At 40.7% G+C, this 16,755-nt stretch overlaps 1 protein-coding gene across 1 annotated transcript in view; it reads left to right on the top strand.

Moving 5' to 3' along the window:
* LAMA4 (laminin subunit alpha 4) overlaps window positions 1-16,755 on the top strand; it is an 80,862-nt gene that overhangs the window by 37,887 nt on the left and 26,220 nt on the right. The window contains exons 10-17 of the mRNA XM_075862291.1: window positions 365-475; window positions 2,007-2,118; window positions 5,918-6,085; window positions 7,077-7,273; window positions 8,711-8,827; window positions 12,595-12,743; window positions 13,824-13,965; window positions 14,342-14,438. Coding sequence (XP_075718406.1) covers window positions 365-475; window positions 2,007-2,118; window positions 5,918-6,085; window positions 7,077-7,273; window positions 8,711-8,827; window positions 12,595-12,743; window positions 13,824-13,965; window positions 14,342-14,438 — 1,093 coding nt within the window. The remainder of the gene's footprint in view (window positions 1-364; window positions 476-2,006; window positions 2,119-5,917; window positions 6,086-7,076; window positions 7,274-8,710; window positions 8,828-12,594; window positions 12,744-13,823; window positions 13,966-14,341; window positions 14,439-16,755) is intronic.

The raw sequence follows: 16,755 nt of genomic DNA, 5'->3' as shown, positions 1-16,755 counted from the left end.
AGATAGTCTCACTACATGACATGCAGTACAGGGGTTGTTCATAACCTGGTTCCCATCGTTGTTAAGTCCATATTGGCGTTCTCCAGCAGGACACCCACAACTACGGCTGCTGGATACTGCTCAGTGCAAAGGAGAATTAGAATCATTGGCCCGTAGTCCAAGTGTGCTGTGGGTAGAGAATTTAGAACAAAACTGCATGGGACCTGGTTAAACGACCTGGTTATTATATTTATATTCTGTTATTTTTTTACATTTTGATCGTGATAATATGAGGTGGAATGTTATTGGTGTAGCTACCATATTATATTGTCATGCTCTTATACTATTATTATTTATTGTTATTATGTTGTTTTATTACCTAAAGGAGAAACTACACGAGAAGAAAAATCAATCATTGTATGAAGCTCTCCAAATTGATAATGTTGAAACCGAAGTAGATATTCTTCAGGGAGAAGTTAATAAGCTTGCAGAGAAGGTTAGTAGTAAGCACTGGACCGATCACATGTGCTTATTGTTTGTTTGTTTGTTTGTTTGTTTGTTTGTTTGTTTGTTTGTTTGTTTGTTTGTTTGTGTGCTTGCTTGCTGCTTGTGTGTGGCTGCAAATTCACTATTGTGAAGACATGTGTAAAAATGTTATGTTAATGACAGCAGATTTTGTAGGATCATTTTATGTCCATGACATTTTCTATATTATGCTTTTTTCTCTTCATCCTGAAGCGGTGATTGATATATTTTTTGATAACATTAATATGTTAGAAGTGTCCTTTAGGCACAGTCGGTTTTGCTAGGACTAGATGCAACAGACTACTGAGACAATTCATAATAAAAAGAGCCCAATCAGAAACCAAGTAACTTGCTAAAAACAAGTAAAAATGTACACGTATGGCCAATATTAAGTCTCTCAGAATTTAAAGGGTCTATAGTGGTTATCTCACGAATAATTTTCATATCAAAATTCCAAAAATGCTGTGAATAACTGTACTAAAGTCCTTTGCAGAATTTATAGCATATAAAATTACCATTTTCATCCTTTTTTTGCTTCCATGTATCCTCCTTGGTTCTGCTGCTAATCTGTGCTGCTGGGGGCGGAGCTCTGAGCAGAATCAGTCTCCTCCTCCACTGGCAACTGACAACACAGATCCTCTTAAGGCCCTTTTACACCCGCCAAATTAATGGGCAAACGAGCGTTTATAGCAAACGCTCGATCATCGGCTGATTGTATGGTTTTAAATGCCGAAACTATTATCGTTGTCGGCAGCCCATCTCCCTTTGTAAGCAAGGAGACGTGCTGCCGACATGATAGAAATGTATGGAGACGAGCGATCGTGGTAAAAAGTGCTCGTCCCCATAATTGCTCCTTGTGAAAGGAGCGCCGATCAACTGTTTACACGGCCCACATTGGGTCGTATAATACCACCTTTACTTTCCCTGCAGATATAGAACATGGAATCCAGAGTAGTGAAGATATATACTGTGTAACATCCAAAAGTATGCACCCCCTTAAGAATCCAATAAAAATACAATGAAATAAAACAATCATGCGCAGGGTTCACATGTGCTATCAGAATTCAGAGCTTTCTAGTCCTAAGAAGCTGACAAGAAGTCTCTGAATTGTTTTGAATTATTTGACTACAACATCATATGACCAACAACCTATCCAAAACTTAGTCTGCTTACAATAAACCGAATCTGATCTGAGCTTTCTGGACTTTCATTATGGAAAGGATTGTCTTTCCTGCCTTGTTTCCATATATTTGACCAGAATGGAACAGTCCTATTACAATCATTATTATTTATGCAACATAGCCATATAAATATTATTTTTCAAATGACAAATTTCTGTTGTTTTTGGATTAAATCAATATAAACATGTTTAGAACACACTGTATATGTGCAGTATGTATCCAGCTGTGCATGGAATGTGCTGCACAGAAAACGGAATGTGAAGCGGTTTATATCAATACAGAATATAACAGTGAACTTTTATTGACATTGGCTTTCTGTAGGGAAATCTAGCAGAGATAAAAGGCCAGCGCGTACAGAAGGAAACCATGGAAACGCTGGACCGTGCTAAGATGACGGCAGAACAAGTTAGTGATATAGAAGATGGCATCCAAGGTAAACAACACATTTACAATAAAGTGCCCCTATTTACAATACCATCAGAGTGTCAACTGAGGTCTTTAGAAGGGGTGCACCAACTAGTTCTCGATTAACTTTTAGGCAGCACCTTTTCTTGACCGCAGTCGGCAGCATTTTGGCAGTCGATCTTTGCACGTTTGATCTTTGCACTTTGCCAAAAAGCAATTTAGGAAGGAAAGGGGCAATTTTTTTACTTTGCCTCTGACAGGTAGCAAAAAGACTGAAAGCACGCCTGGTTTACCAAACTAAGACAAGCTCCTTTTACACAATTGTCATTTGTTATTTGCATTAGTTAATGTGTCACAATGGCATTCAATATTGCATTTTTTAGTAATTATAACAGAAAATTGTAATTGGAGTTATAAATCTCATTCCTTGTGTTTGGATATCTCCTCACTTCGTTAATTCTTAATATGGTTTTATCTCATTTGCCATTCTCTAACACAATGAAACGAAGTATTGCAAAAAGCCTAGAGAAATTTTGAGTTTCTAGGCTCAATAACCTGTGGACACTTGACCTTCTTCCTTCAGTCCCTTTGACTGGATTGTTTTATCTAAAATTATCACAGATCATGAATTTAACCCAAGGCTGCCCCATAAGCATTAAGAGAAAATAGACTGGTTATCACATCTCTTTATATTGCTCCTGTCCCATTGGTTTGGACAGGGGTGTAGCTAAAGGCTCATGGGCCCGGGTGCAAGAATTCAGCTTGGGCCCCCCTACCCCTCCCCAACACCACCATCATCAGACACCTGCACGCGCCTATACCCAGACGCCTTGTCCAACAGCCCCCATAGTATAATGCCCCCACACAGTATAATGCTCTCATAGCTGCCCCCACACAGTATAATGCCCCATAACTGCCCCATACAGTATAATGCCCCCCATAACAGCCCATACCGTATAATGCTCCCCATATCAGCCCCCACAGTATAATGCCCCACATAGCTGCCCCCATACAATATAGTGCCCCCCATATCAGCCCCCATACAGTATAATGCCCCCCGTATCAGCTCCCCATACAGTATAATGCAGCCATATCAGCTCCCCATACAGTATAATGCCCCCATATGAGCTTCCCATACAATATAATGCCCCCATATCAGCTCCCCATACAGTATAATGCCCCTCCATATCAGCTCCCCATACAGTATAATGCCCCCCATATCAGCTCCCCATACAGTATAATGCCCCCCATATCAGCCCCCATACAGTATAATGCCCTCCGTATCAGCTCCCATACAGTATAATGCCCCCATATGGGCTCCCCATACAGTATAATGCCCCTCCATATCAGCTCCCATACAGTATAATGCCCCCATATGGGCTTCCCATACAGTATAATGCCCCCATATGAGCTCCCCATACAGTATAATACCCCTCCATATCAGCACCCCATACAGTATAATGCCCCCCATATCAGCCCCCATACAGTATACTGTCCCTCCATATCAGCTCTAATATAGTATAATGCCCCCCATATCAGCTTACCATACAGTATAATTCCCCTCCGAAATCAGCCCCCCATACAGTATAATGCCCCTCCATATCAGCTCCCATACAGTATAATGCCCCCATATCAGCTCCCCATACAGTATAATGCCCACATATCAGCTTCCCATACAGTATAATGCCCCCCATATCAGCTCCCCATAGAGTATAATGCCCCCCATATGAGCTACCCATACAGTATAATGCCCCCCATATCAGCCCCCATTCAGTATAATGCCCCCCATATGAGCTACCCATACAGTATAATGCCCCCCATATCAGCCCCCATTCAGTATAATGCCCCCCATCTTATCAGCCCCCATGCCATATCAGCCCCCATGCAGTATAATGCCCCCATATGTGCATAATAGAAAAATAGCATAATTACTTACCTATCCCCGTTTCCACGCCGGTTGGAGGATCCTTCGCCTCCTCCGGTGTGTGCTATGAGTGACTCAGCGCAGACAGGCGCGATGATGTCGCTACATCCCGCCTGCCTGTGTCGAGCTGCTCAGGGTACAGTGAATGCTGGATCAAGGAGACGTCAGCTCCTTGCTCCAGCATTGAATGGAACCCGGACCTCGGTGAGTGACTCGCCACTCCCCGGAGGTCTTCACACGAACACCCAGGGGACGCGAGCCACAGTGTGTAATGTATTGTGTTGTATTGTGCAGTTTGCGGTGGAGAGAGGAGGGGGGCTGTAATTTAACGGGGCCCCCCTCTCTACCGCAAACAGCACAATACAACACAATACATTACAAGGCAACACAATACATTACAATACCAACTCTGCAGCTCACCTGGAGCTCTTCCACTGCACTGGCTGGGAGATGTGTCACGTGACAACACGGTCACATGGTACACTAAGTATAACATTTGACCGTAAGCAGGAAGTGCCGACTTCACGGCACAGAAAATGTATTTAACAAGCATGCTGTATGGCAACCGGGCCCGTGGGCCCCCCCGGCTTAGAGGCCCGGTCGCAACTGCAACCCCTATAGCTACTCCACTGGGTTTGGATGTTCCTCCACCCCATTGACCTCTCAGTCGCAATCTCCATAAGTGACAGTGTCTGTTATCTCTACAACGGTGTCGCTTATACTGCATGTGCTCAGGTCAAGAAAGGCTGGTTCTCTGTAAAAAAATTAATAATAATAATTTGGAGTGCCTTGCAGTAATAACATTAATGCACTTGTTCTGTTCAATTGATAAATGATACAGATAACGTCAATGGCACAATAGACTGAAAATGTCTTGCTTCATTGCAGAAACCAGCTGTTGGTTTTGTGATTTAGGCTGGGTTCACACGACCTATTTTCAGACGTAAACGAGGCGTATTATGCCTCGTTTTACGTCTGAAAATAGGGCTACAATACGTCGGCAAACATCTGCCCATTCATTTGAATGGGTTTGCCGACGTACTGTGCAGACGACCTGTCATTTACGCGTCGTCGTTTGACAGCTGTCAAACGACGACGCGTAAAAATACAGCCTCGTCAAAAGAAGTGCAGGACACTTCTTTGGACGTTTTTGGAGCTGTTTTCTCATAGACTCCAATGAAAACAGCTCCAAAAACGGACGTAAAAAACGGCGCGAAAACGGCGCGAATAACGCTGCGAAAAAAGCGAGTTGCTCAAAAAACGTCTGAAAATCAGGGGCTGTTTTCCCTTGAAAACAGCTCTGTATTTTCAGACGTTTTTGGTCACTACGTGTGCACATACCCTAAGGCAGATCGCTCCTTTGTATGTCTTCACTGCTGTCAGAAGTGCCTCGGTTTACAGTCTGAGGAACTTAATAGGCATCTTGCGTACTAATATAAGCAGTGTCAAATCTATGTGTTCCTTAATAGAAAAGCGCAGATACATTTTAAAGACCAATGTTCACCTAAAGGTAATATATAGAGATTATCTACATACAAAGTTGAGTACATACATTTAATTACTTATCCTAATTCTCAATCCTTGATCTTGCCTTGTGGTGGGTGCAGGGCCACCATTTCTGGTCCTCATACAATCAAAGTGTCAGTGCCCCAACATTATCCAACTGCAGGATCAGACTACACAGTGTTTTGAATGTAGTCTGTAACCATGGAGACACATAGGTATACATAGGAGTTGTATGCACAATACCGTAGGATATATTTATTTAAAAATATTCTAATGTTGCTTAATTTTTATTATTTTTGATAAATTTTTTTATTTTAGATACATACCCTTACAATTTACAAACATAAAAGTTAAAGCAGAGGGTTCAAATTCTTACTGAACTACATTTTTTCCACAGAAACACTTGAAAAACTACAGCATTATGAATCCTTACAAGGAGAGGTCAGCCAATCTGACCGTGTTAAGACCACGAAGGAAGCAGAACAGATGCTCAAGGACCTTGCACTGCTAAACTTTAATTTACAAAGGAAGCTGGTTTTCGATGAGACACAAAATGCAAATTACTGTGAGTTATATTCATGTATTTTATGTTAAAAGTTGTTTGCCTTCTGGTATTCAGAACTTAAAAATCCATATACTTAAATAGCCATCTTGTCATGTCTCCATGGGCCAATTTCTTAAAGCGGATCTGTCACTAGTTTAGTAATGCCCAATCTCCTAGCTAATCTGATAGGCGCTGTCACACTGATACTAGTGAAAATTGTGCCCCAAAAAGTTTATTATTTTAAAAGTTATGACCTTTTTTCTAAATATGCAAATGAGGCTATACTAGACAAGTGGGAGATAACAGCAGCGATTCTCCTGAGGTGGAGCTACCTCACAGCCTCTGACACTGTCCTATCAGCATGAAGCTGCTTCACACAGTGTGAGAGACTGAGGCTGGAGGGAAGGGGATCACTTCAAGTAGCCATATCTCTGACTGTGGACCACCTAGAACAATGGTTCTGGTGGCATATGAGAGATGAGATTCTAATCTATCATATGACACCAGGATCGCAGTTCTAGCCATGAAACATCCGGAGGTATCCTCAGTTTAAAACAGTCGGGAACGAAAGCTGTATACTATATAATCACGCTGTGTTGCTGGGCTGGAAAGAGGAGAACTGCATGATGCTGATTGGACAACGTCATACAGAAAAGATTACACCACCCAGAGTGAAAAGAAAGAATTACCTCCCAATAGACAAGTATAGCAAAATTAGCATATTTATAGAAATGCTCCTAATAAATAATAAACGTTTTTTAAAACCAATCACACTGTAGTTATCATCATCATCATCATCATCATAGCGCCTATTAGATTAGTTAGGAGATAGGGCATTAATAAACTGGTGACAGATCCCCTTTAACCTTATGTCAAATTAATGTAAATTGTCAGGTTTCAGACCAGTAGATGCTATTGTTCCAGACTGGAACGTCTCTTGTTTCGTTTAGAAGTGCATGTACAGTATGTGTTACATAGATTGTGGGTGAATAATAAACTCTTAATGTTACAGTGTTAACAGAGGTCCAGGAGGACTGGCTGCAGACACACAACAATACTCTATCTCTGTTTCCTATTGTGGTGGAGCCTATCGCTGAATACAATGACAAGCTCACTGACCTTCAAGAGGCCTTAAAGGAAGCTCGCGATCACATAATGAACACAACAGATAAAAACGCGGAAAACAGTGGCAGAGTACATATGCATGATGTAAGAACTCTTCTATTTCCTTTAGGAAATGTAAAATGATTACATGTTAAAAATAGATTGAATAACATCAGAACAATATTGACTTTCTACGAGGGGAGCCGTGCATTGTATAGAGCAGGGGATAGCAACGTTCGGCACTCCTGCTGTTGTGAAACTATAATTCCCAATATGCCCTGACAGCCTTTGGCTGGAATAATAAAGTCTTTGGCTGTCAGTACATGCTGAGAGTTGTAGTTTTACAACTGTTGGAGTGCCAATGGTTGCTAACCCCTGGTAATATGGAAAGGAGATTTTGCAACCATAGACCCAGGTGTTTACATATCTACCATCCACTTTAGTGGAGAGTGTTTGAATGAGGGGTCATTTCTCCAAGAATGGGGACTAAGCACGCTTGATATCAGGATCAGGACTGTAAGCCTCACCTCATCCAGTAGTCACCCCTTTTACACAGGAACTGTTGCAGCTTTGTAGTAGTTTTGGAGAGTAGACTACAACGTCATTGCCCTAAACAAGTAATTTCATTACAAATTAAAAGTATAAGTTCATTTTAGTTTTAAAAAGTTTTACAAGGATGCTGCGCAGGAAAAGCAACATTTGCAACTTTTTCTATTGCGGGATCATTCCAGGACACAGTCCTACTGTATTTGCTGTGTCAGCATATAGTAATATTTCAGTAAGAACAATCATTTAAAGGCCTTGTCTATTTCAGGCAGCCCATACTTGATATCACAACTCTGATATGTTGTAAATTTAATCCAATTTTCAGTGATATACTCATACTTGACAGCTTTTGAGATAGATCCTGAAAAGTGTCGCATGAAGTGGCGTGCACAGCTTTACTGTACCTCTGTATGCCTACAATTTCATACTGTGGAATCCAACAGAAAAAAAATGGTGGCATGCTCCATTGGATGCCGTATGTACGGAATAGCTCTGTAGATAGGGCACCTGATAAAGCATCCATAGTACGTAGCCGTATGGGACTCTTTTCGGCCGCATGCATGAAACCTAATTTATAAAGTGGCAGCAGTACTGTACAGTATATAGTTGGGAGATGGAGCCAAATACAAATGGAACATAATACGTACAGAAAGATAATAAATTAGAAGAGAGCCTTGCTTAATATAGTTTACAATCTAACAGGTGGGGGATTACTAGACATAGTAGGGGAGAGTTTCAGCATATAATAACTGTAAGTGTAAGAAGCCTATATTTTCTTTGCTAATTCATTTCCATATAAAATGTGTCATTATTTCAGTAACTACTGAACATTTACATGATTATCATTGCCTCCTTAATACTTTGCATTTTTAATTTGGGCACTGAGAATTGCTTAATGTCAATACTTGCTATTTTTACTTGTGTTGCAAAGAAAATCAGCAGAAGTCTGTATTATAATATCTATTATACTTTTACTGAAAGTTTCTATTGTATTAGTCCCAGATAGCTAACGTGAATGAAGCAGCAACATCTGCCAGCAACACAATTACCGAGGCCTGGAAGACATTGACTGACACTCAAGAGATCATTGCAAATATAACTAATTTGATCGAGGTATAGTAACTCCACTGATTTATACAAAAATGCTATGTATAAACTGGGGGTAAAAATTGTCAATGCTAATGTCAGTGAATGTTATAAATGGAAAGCTCTATCGACTCTGTTAAATGCAAATGAGCATAATACTATTTTCATTTCATGATATTTTGTGTGAAAATGCAGGAGTTTTCTAATGAGATCCAACCCCTACTTTTCTATTTATACTTTACCTGCAATATATATATAGTCTTTCTCAATTAATTAGAATATCATCAAAAAGTTAATTTATTTCAGTAATTCAATTCAAAAAGTGGAACTCATATATTATATAGATTCATTACACTCAGAGTTATCTATTTCCAGCATTTTTTTTTCTTTTAATGTTGGAGATTATGGCTAACAGTTAATGAAGACCCAAAATTTTGTCTCTCAGAAAATTAGAATATTGGGTAAAAGTTCAAGATTGTAGACTCTTGGTGTCACACTCTAATCAGCTGATCAACACAAATCACCTGCAAAGGTTTCCTAAGCCTTTAAATGGTCCAACAATCTGGTTCAGTATGCTACACAATCATGGGGAAGACTGTTGACTTGACAGTTGTCCAGAAGACAGTCATTGACACCCTCCACAAGGAGGGTAAGCCACAAAAGGACATTGCTAAAGAAGCTGGCTGTTCACTGAGTGCTGTATTCAAGCATATAATGGAAAGTTGAGAGGAAGGAAAAAGTGTGGTAGAAAAAGGTGCACAAGCAACAGGGATAACCGCAGCCTTGAGAGGATTGTCAAGAGAAGGCCATTCAAGAATCTGGAGTGGACTGTGGCTGGAGTCAGGGCTTCAAGAGCCACCACACACAGACGTATCTAGGACATGGGCTACAACTGTCGCATTCCTTGAGACAATGTTAGAAGCGTCCTACCTGGGCTAAGGATAAAAAGGACTGGTCTGTTGCTCAGTGGTTCAAAGTCCTGTTTTAAGATGAAAGTAAATTTTGCATTTCATTTGGAAATCAAGGTCCCAGAGTCTGGAGGAAGAGTGGAGAGGCATCAATCCAAGTAGTTTGCTGTCCAGTGTGAAGTTTCCACTGTCAGTAATGGGCTGGGGAGCCATGTCATCTGCTGGTGTTGGTCCACTATGTTATATCAAGTCCAGAGTCAACGCAGTCGTCTACCAGGAAATTTTCGAGCACTTCATGCTTCCCTCTGTGACAAGCTTTATGGAGATGCTGATTTCATTTTCCAGCAGGACTTGGAACCTGCCCACACTGCCAAAAGTACCAATACCTGGTTTAATAACCACAGTATCACTGTGCTTGATTGGCCAGCAAACTCGCCTGACGTAAACCCCATGGAGAATCTATAGAGTATTGTCAAGAGGAAGATGAGAGGCACCAAACCCAACAATGCAGATGAGCTGAAGGCCGCTATCAAAGCAACCTGGGCATCCATAACACCTCAGCAGTGCCACAGGCTGACCGCCTCCATGCCATGCCGCATTGATGCAGTAATTCATGCAAAAGGAGCTTGACCAAGTATTGAGGGCATATACTGTACTTACTTTTCAGTAGGCCAACATTTCGGTATTCAATTTTATTTTTTTTGAAATTGGGCTTATATAATATTCTAATTTTCTGAGAGACTAAATTATGGGTTTTCATTAACTGTTACCACAATCATCAACATTAAAAGAAAGACAATGCTGAAAATAGATCACTCTGTGTGTAATGAATCTATATAATATATGAGTTTCACTTTTTGAATTGAATTACTGAAATAAATTAACTTTTCGACGATATTCCAATTCATTGACAAGGACTAGTATATCTATCTATCTATCTATCTATCTATCTATCTATCTATCTATCTATCTATCTATCTATCTATCTATCTATCTATCTATCTATCTATCTATCTATCTTGTGACAACTTGGGGTAAGTTAGCTCACAGGTTCGCCATCTCCAGGGTAAGATGGTTGGCACACTTAAGACTTTTCACACCATCACAGTGGATTCGGTATGAAACTGGCCGCAACCAGCTTTATTGTCTTCATACATGAAAAGCCGTTTTACGAAACAGTTCAAAAATAAACCCTAGGCCGTCCAGCCTCTAACTAAACATACAACTTCCCTAGCTATCAGGGTGAAAGGCCTTCTGCACAGCACCTCACAACAAACGTATGTTCTTACCAGACCTCCGACTCCCACAGGCTGGCAATACCGGTCTTCCACAGACTGGGTGCATTGTGTGAATAGATCACACCTTTCTTAAAGGAGTCTTAACAGCTGGCACCTAATGAGACTCATAAGGCAGCCCAAACCCTGGACTGTTCTGAAGACTGAGTGGAACTTTTACTATTCTCTACCATTCCTGCAACCCAGGCCTCTTAAATACATAGTTCCGGACCCAAATCCTGCCCCTTAGTAGCTGCACTGCTACTATATATATATATATATATATATATATATATATATATATATATATATATACATATATAAAAGGATATCACGGAATTTAAAAACTTGCAGTCCATTTATTTTTTCTTGAAATAGGAGAACTGTAGCTGCAATTTAGTCATCTGTGAGCGATTTACAAATGATGTATCTGCTTTCTGGGACTCATCTGCCTCAAATCTTGCCTATCTTCGTCTTCTCAATTGTGGTTTATACGTTTGTAGTTTATAGTTATGCTAGCCTTGCTGTAATGGAAAATTCCATGTACTGAGTGCCTAGTAATACAAGCAGTCAGTCTAAACAGGATGAGCTACAGAGTACAGCATGGGGGGGGGGGGACACTGCAGCCTATAGGCCCTTTTACACGGGTCAATTTTTGGGCAAACGAGCGTTCATATGAACGCTCGTTCCCGATCATTGCGTAAACAGGGCAACGATCAGCCGATGAACGAGCAAGCACTCGTTCATCGGCCGATCGTATCGTTTATGCTGCACTAAATATTATCGTTGTTAGCAGCACATCTCACTGTGTAAACAGGGAAATCTGCTGCCGACATTATGGAAATGTATGGGGACGATCAACCGTAGTAACGATCGCTTGTCCCATTACATAACCAATCATAGCTCCTTGTGAAAGGAGGAAACGAGCCCCAATCTACGAGTCTCTGATGAGGCACAAGGTGGGTTTCAGACTCCCATAAGACAATGCAGTGATGGCTTTGTTCACATCTGCGTTGGAGGCTCCGTTAGGGGCAGAGATTACTGGAGAAAATAGCGCAGCATGCTGCACTATTGTCTCCGGGAAAACGATAGACACCCCAAAGGAATGCCGACGGAACCCATTAAAGTCAATGGGTTCCATCAGCGACCGGCAGTATCCGTCGTGCAATGGAACCCTTGCCTCCGTTATTCCCTTGGTCTGCTCCTCTGACAGAGCAAAACAACGGAACACACTGAAGCACGTGTGAACGAAGCCTAAGCTGTAATTAGTGAGCACAGCTATGTCCTAATGAAGAACTAAGAAGCATTCAAACTGCCAATACTCAAGAAAATAAACATGTAAGCATTACCAATAGTCGTTTTCGCAGAACATTATTGTATTCAGAAAGCATTCGAGCCAGAACTTTGGTGGTATTTTTTTTAAGATGCAGTGGGGGCTGATAATATCTGCAGCAGTACCAGCATGAGATAGTAAAGTTGCCCAAAAATTGGTGTCGCACCGCATCTTATATAGAACTACTCCTAATTATTATCCTTACATTGTATATAAAAGTTTATTACCATTCAGATTTTGAGAATGTTTGTTCTCACTTCATGTAAATTTTTTACATAGAACTTGTATGGCCATCATGCTGAGATAGATGGAGCTCATAATGGTCTTCAAGAAAGAATAGGTAATTTGAGTGGCAATGCTGAAGATTTAGTACAAAGGACTGTTAACCATACGCTTCAACTACAAAGACAAGCAGATGACCTGACTATGTAAGTGATTTTAAAATGAGCAAACAAAGTGAGTCACATGGAATGTGTTTACAATGTACATATGTTATATATGTATTTAAGTTGACGGTGCTGAGTAGCAGCTACTGGGTGGTGATTGCGTCTTACCTGTATGCCCCTGAGCTTCCTCTGCACAGTGAATAAATGACATCACGGGGTTCCCTCACAACCGCCCGAATGCAGAAGCAGCTACTTCTGCATTTGGGAATAAAGCTGTCCATATGGGCGCTGTATTCATGTGTTTTACTGACAAGGAACAGATTATTTCAGTTCCCTATCACAGTCCTCGATCAGGCTATCATTGTGACAGCCCAATTATTCCAATGGCACTGCGTTCAGTAGCACACAGTGCCATGAAGGACACCACGTAAATTGACAGGCTAATGGCATAGGGATCGTGCCATTAGACCGCTAATTTATGTGGGGCGGGTAGGAAAATTTTTATGTACTCTGACTGTTTAATATCTTATTAAATCCTACAGTCACAAAATAATTTGTAGTGAAACACCTTATTCACTTAATTGTAAGAAGAACAATTTAAATAGCCAAATAAGCATAATTATATATTATTTGATAAAAGGAGAAAACATATTTGTAGTATGTTGATGCACAGTTTAGAAATGTAGAGATAGAGAGATAGATAGAGAGAGAGAGAGATAGATAGAGAGATAGATAGAGAGAGAGATAGATAGAGAGAGAGATAGAGAGATAGAGAGATAGAGAGATAGAGAGATAGAGAGATAGATAGATAGATAGATAGATAGATAGATAGATAGATAGATAGATAGATAGATAGATAGATAGATAGATAGATAGATAGATAGATAGATAGATAGATAGATAGATAGATAGATATGAGATAGATATATATGAGATAAATAGATAGATAGATAGATAGATAGATAGATAGATAGATAGATAGATAGATAGATAGATAGATAGATAGATAGATAGATAGATAGATAGATAGATAGATAGATAGATAGATAGATAGATAGATAGATAGGAGATAGATAGATTTGTTTGTTTTAATCCTTCCACTGTCCATTTCCACAACTGCAGGGATTTAAAAAGTGTTGATACGAATGGACTGGTCCAGAAAGCAATAGATGCTTCCAACGTCTATGAGAAAATTGTAACTTTGGTTGAAGATGCCAACGAGACATCTGTTTTGGCACTGAGCACTGCTGAAAGAGTTATTGATGTAAGTAGCAATAGTTTTACCTATTCCCTGCTGCTATGAACACCTGTTCCTAAACGTTCTATAACTCTAGGCGTGTGGACCCTTGGTGTTATTACCGGCACGTGAATAAATTTTTCACAGTTTTCATACTTTAATTAATACTTCACCAATTCTTTATTTAGTCTGAAAAAGGGCTGTATCCAACAATCTGTTTCTGTCAAGGTTTTTGCTGTGATTTTTGATGCTTTTCTTTTTTTTTTTAAATTGCAGTAAAATAGCTGGTTTCTGATACTGTATGCTGTTATGGTACAGAATAGTTTCTCTGCCATACATTTTATTAATTGTCCATATTCTTTCCTGTACCTGATCTGTCAGTCAGTTGTTATTTTGTTTCTAGGCTGTAGACGTTATTAATAACCAGATTGATTATCAGAAAGGGGAAAGTGACCGACTCTTGATTGAGGCTAAAGACTTGCGGGACCCTTCAGATTTTGGTAAGTATGTATTACTAGTTGTTAGCACGCACCATATTGATAATACATAGTGGGGCAGGTTTAGGCTTCATTCACATCTGCGTCATGGGTTCCGTTCATGGGTTCCGTCTGAGCTTTCCGTCAGAAGAGCCCATGGACGGAATCCAAACTAAAACAAACGGAAACCATAGCTTTCCATTTGCATCACCATTGATTTCAATGGTAATCGATCCGGTGCAAATGGTTTCCATTTGTCCCCGTTGTATAAGGATTCCGTCATTTTGACAGAATGAATCGCGCAGTCGACTACGGTATTGATTTAGGCAAAACGTCGGAACCCTTGCACAACGGTGACGAACGGAAACCATTTGCACCGGATCCGTCACCATTGAAATCAATGGTGATGCAAATGAAAACCTATGGTTTCCGTTTGTTTCAGTTTGGATTCTGTTCATGGGTTCCCCTGACAGAAATCTTAGACGGAACCCATGAACGGAGCCCTGACGCAGATGTGAACGAAGCCTTACTGATACTCTTTAAGTTTTAGACAGTGTTTACTTATACAAGGCTGTCAAGAAATGTGGCAAATTTATCTATATGATAAATTTGACGCATCTTGCCCGACCTGCTAGACATTTTTCTCTTCCTTATATCAACTATTAGTTGGCTTAGTTTACACCAGTTTTTCGTGCAAAAATTTTATCGCACGATATGGCATTTTAAGCCTCGTCCTTTATGCTAGACCAGGCTCCATACCCACTAATCTACACCCCCTTGGCGAGCGTGTCGAAACAAAAGGGAGAATTTATTAAAACTGGCATTTCATAGAATGAAAAGTTGGAATAAACTCTGACACATTTATTAAGAGACAAAAGCCTCTTCATAAATGTGTTGCATCTCTCTGCCAGGCATTCCCCTCACCTTCGTAATAAATGAAAAAACACACATACTCACCTCAGCGCTCCTCTTCTCTCCTCCGTGTCCCTCATCACTCCATTCATACAAGGTCCTTACGTCAAGCAGCATCAGTCCTTATATGTGACGCAGCACTTTAACGTTATCAGTGCTGTGTCACATACAATGTCCTGATGCTGCCCGGTGTCATTACATCGTATGAGTCACGCTGTAATGATGGAGAAGCCAAAGGTGATAGAGGAGTGGAGAGGTCAATATAACTTTTTTTTACATTTTTAAATTAAATGTTTATGGGGGACGGGGGTTAGTTTAATCGGAGGAACAGTGTATGAGGCCTAGCATGGGCCCCATAGAGTGAAATCTACGCCATGTAGGAGCACACAAGCCTAAGATTACCATGCCCAATGCCAAGCATCGCTTGAGTGTGTAAAGCACGCCACCACTGGTCCCTGGAGCAGTGGAAACTTGTTCTGTGGAGTGATGGATCACATTTCACTATCTGGCAGTCTCATGGAATAATCTGGGTATGGCGGATACCAGGAGAATGCTAATTAGCGGAATGCATTGTGCCTACATTATAGATAATTATATGCTTTCAACTTTGTTGTTACAGTTTTGGGAAGGCTCTCTCCTATTAACAGGATGACACGAGGGAGGTTCATAAAGACATGTTTTGACGAGTTTGGTGTGGGTGTGGGGGAACTTGAATGGCCTGCACAGAGCCCTGACCTTAAAGGGGTTGTCCGAGATAAAATTACTGTGTGTTAATTCTTGTAATTTATTAATGTAAATACATTTGTAATATACTTACATTTTCCAAATTGGCCCCGTTTCCAGATCCTGCTGTGGGGTACTTGACGGGTGACGTCACTCTCTGGCCGCTGTGTTGATCTTCAATTATTTTCCGGGTATACGACACGTCACTTGTGAAGTGCCGTGTATGGGCTGTTCTGTTGTACAGCCTGTAACGCGCATGTGCAGTCCCTGCTGTTCTCGAGATAACAGCAGGGACCGCACGTGCGCGTTACGGGGCGAACAGAACAACCCACACACGGCACGTCAAAAGTGACGTGTCGTATACCCGGAAAATAATTGAAGATCAACACAGTGGCCAGAGAGTGACGTCACCCGTCAAGTACCCCACAGCAGCATCTGGAAACAGGGCCAATTTGGAAAATGTAAGCATATTACAAATGTATTTACATTAATAAATTACAAGCATTAACATAGTCATTTTATCTTGGAAAATCCTTTTGGGATGAATTGGAACATGGATTGGATGCATGATCTATTCGTCCAACATCAGTATCTGACCTAACAAATACTCGTTTGGCCTCATGGGAAAAAATTCCCACAGACACACTACAAAATATTGTGGAAAGCGTTCCCAGAAAAGGGGAGGCTCTTATAGCTGCAAAAAGGA

The sequence above is a fragment of the Rhinoderma darwinii genome, chromosome 4, assembly GCF_050947455.1.
Source record: "Rhinoderma darwinii isolate aRhiDar2 chromosome 4, aRhiDar2.hap1, whole genome shotgun sequence".
NCBI classification, from domain to species: domain Eukaryota; kingdom Metazoa; phylum Chordata; class Amphibia; order Anura; family Rhinodermatidae; genus Rhinoderma; species Rhinoderma darwinii.
The sequence above is the reverse complement of the archived record's forward strand: the minus strand, read 5'-3'. Positions and strand labels throughout refer to the sequence as shown.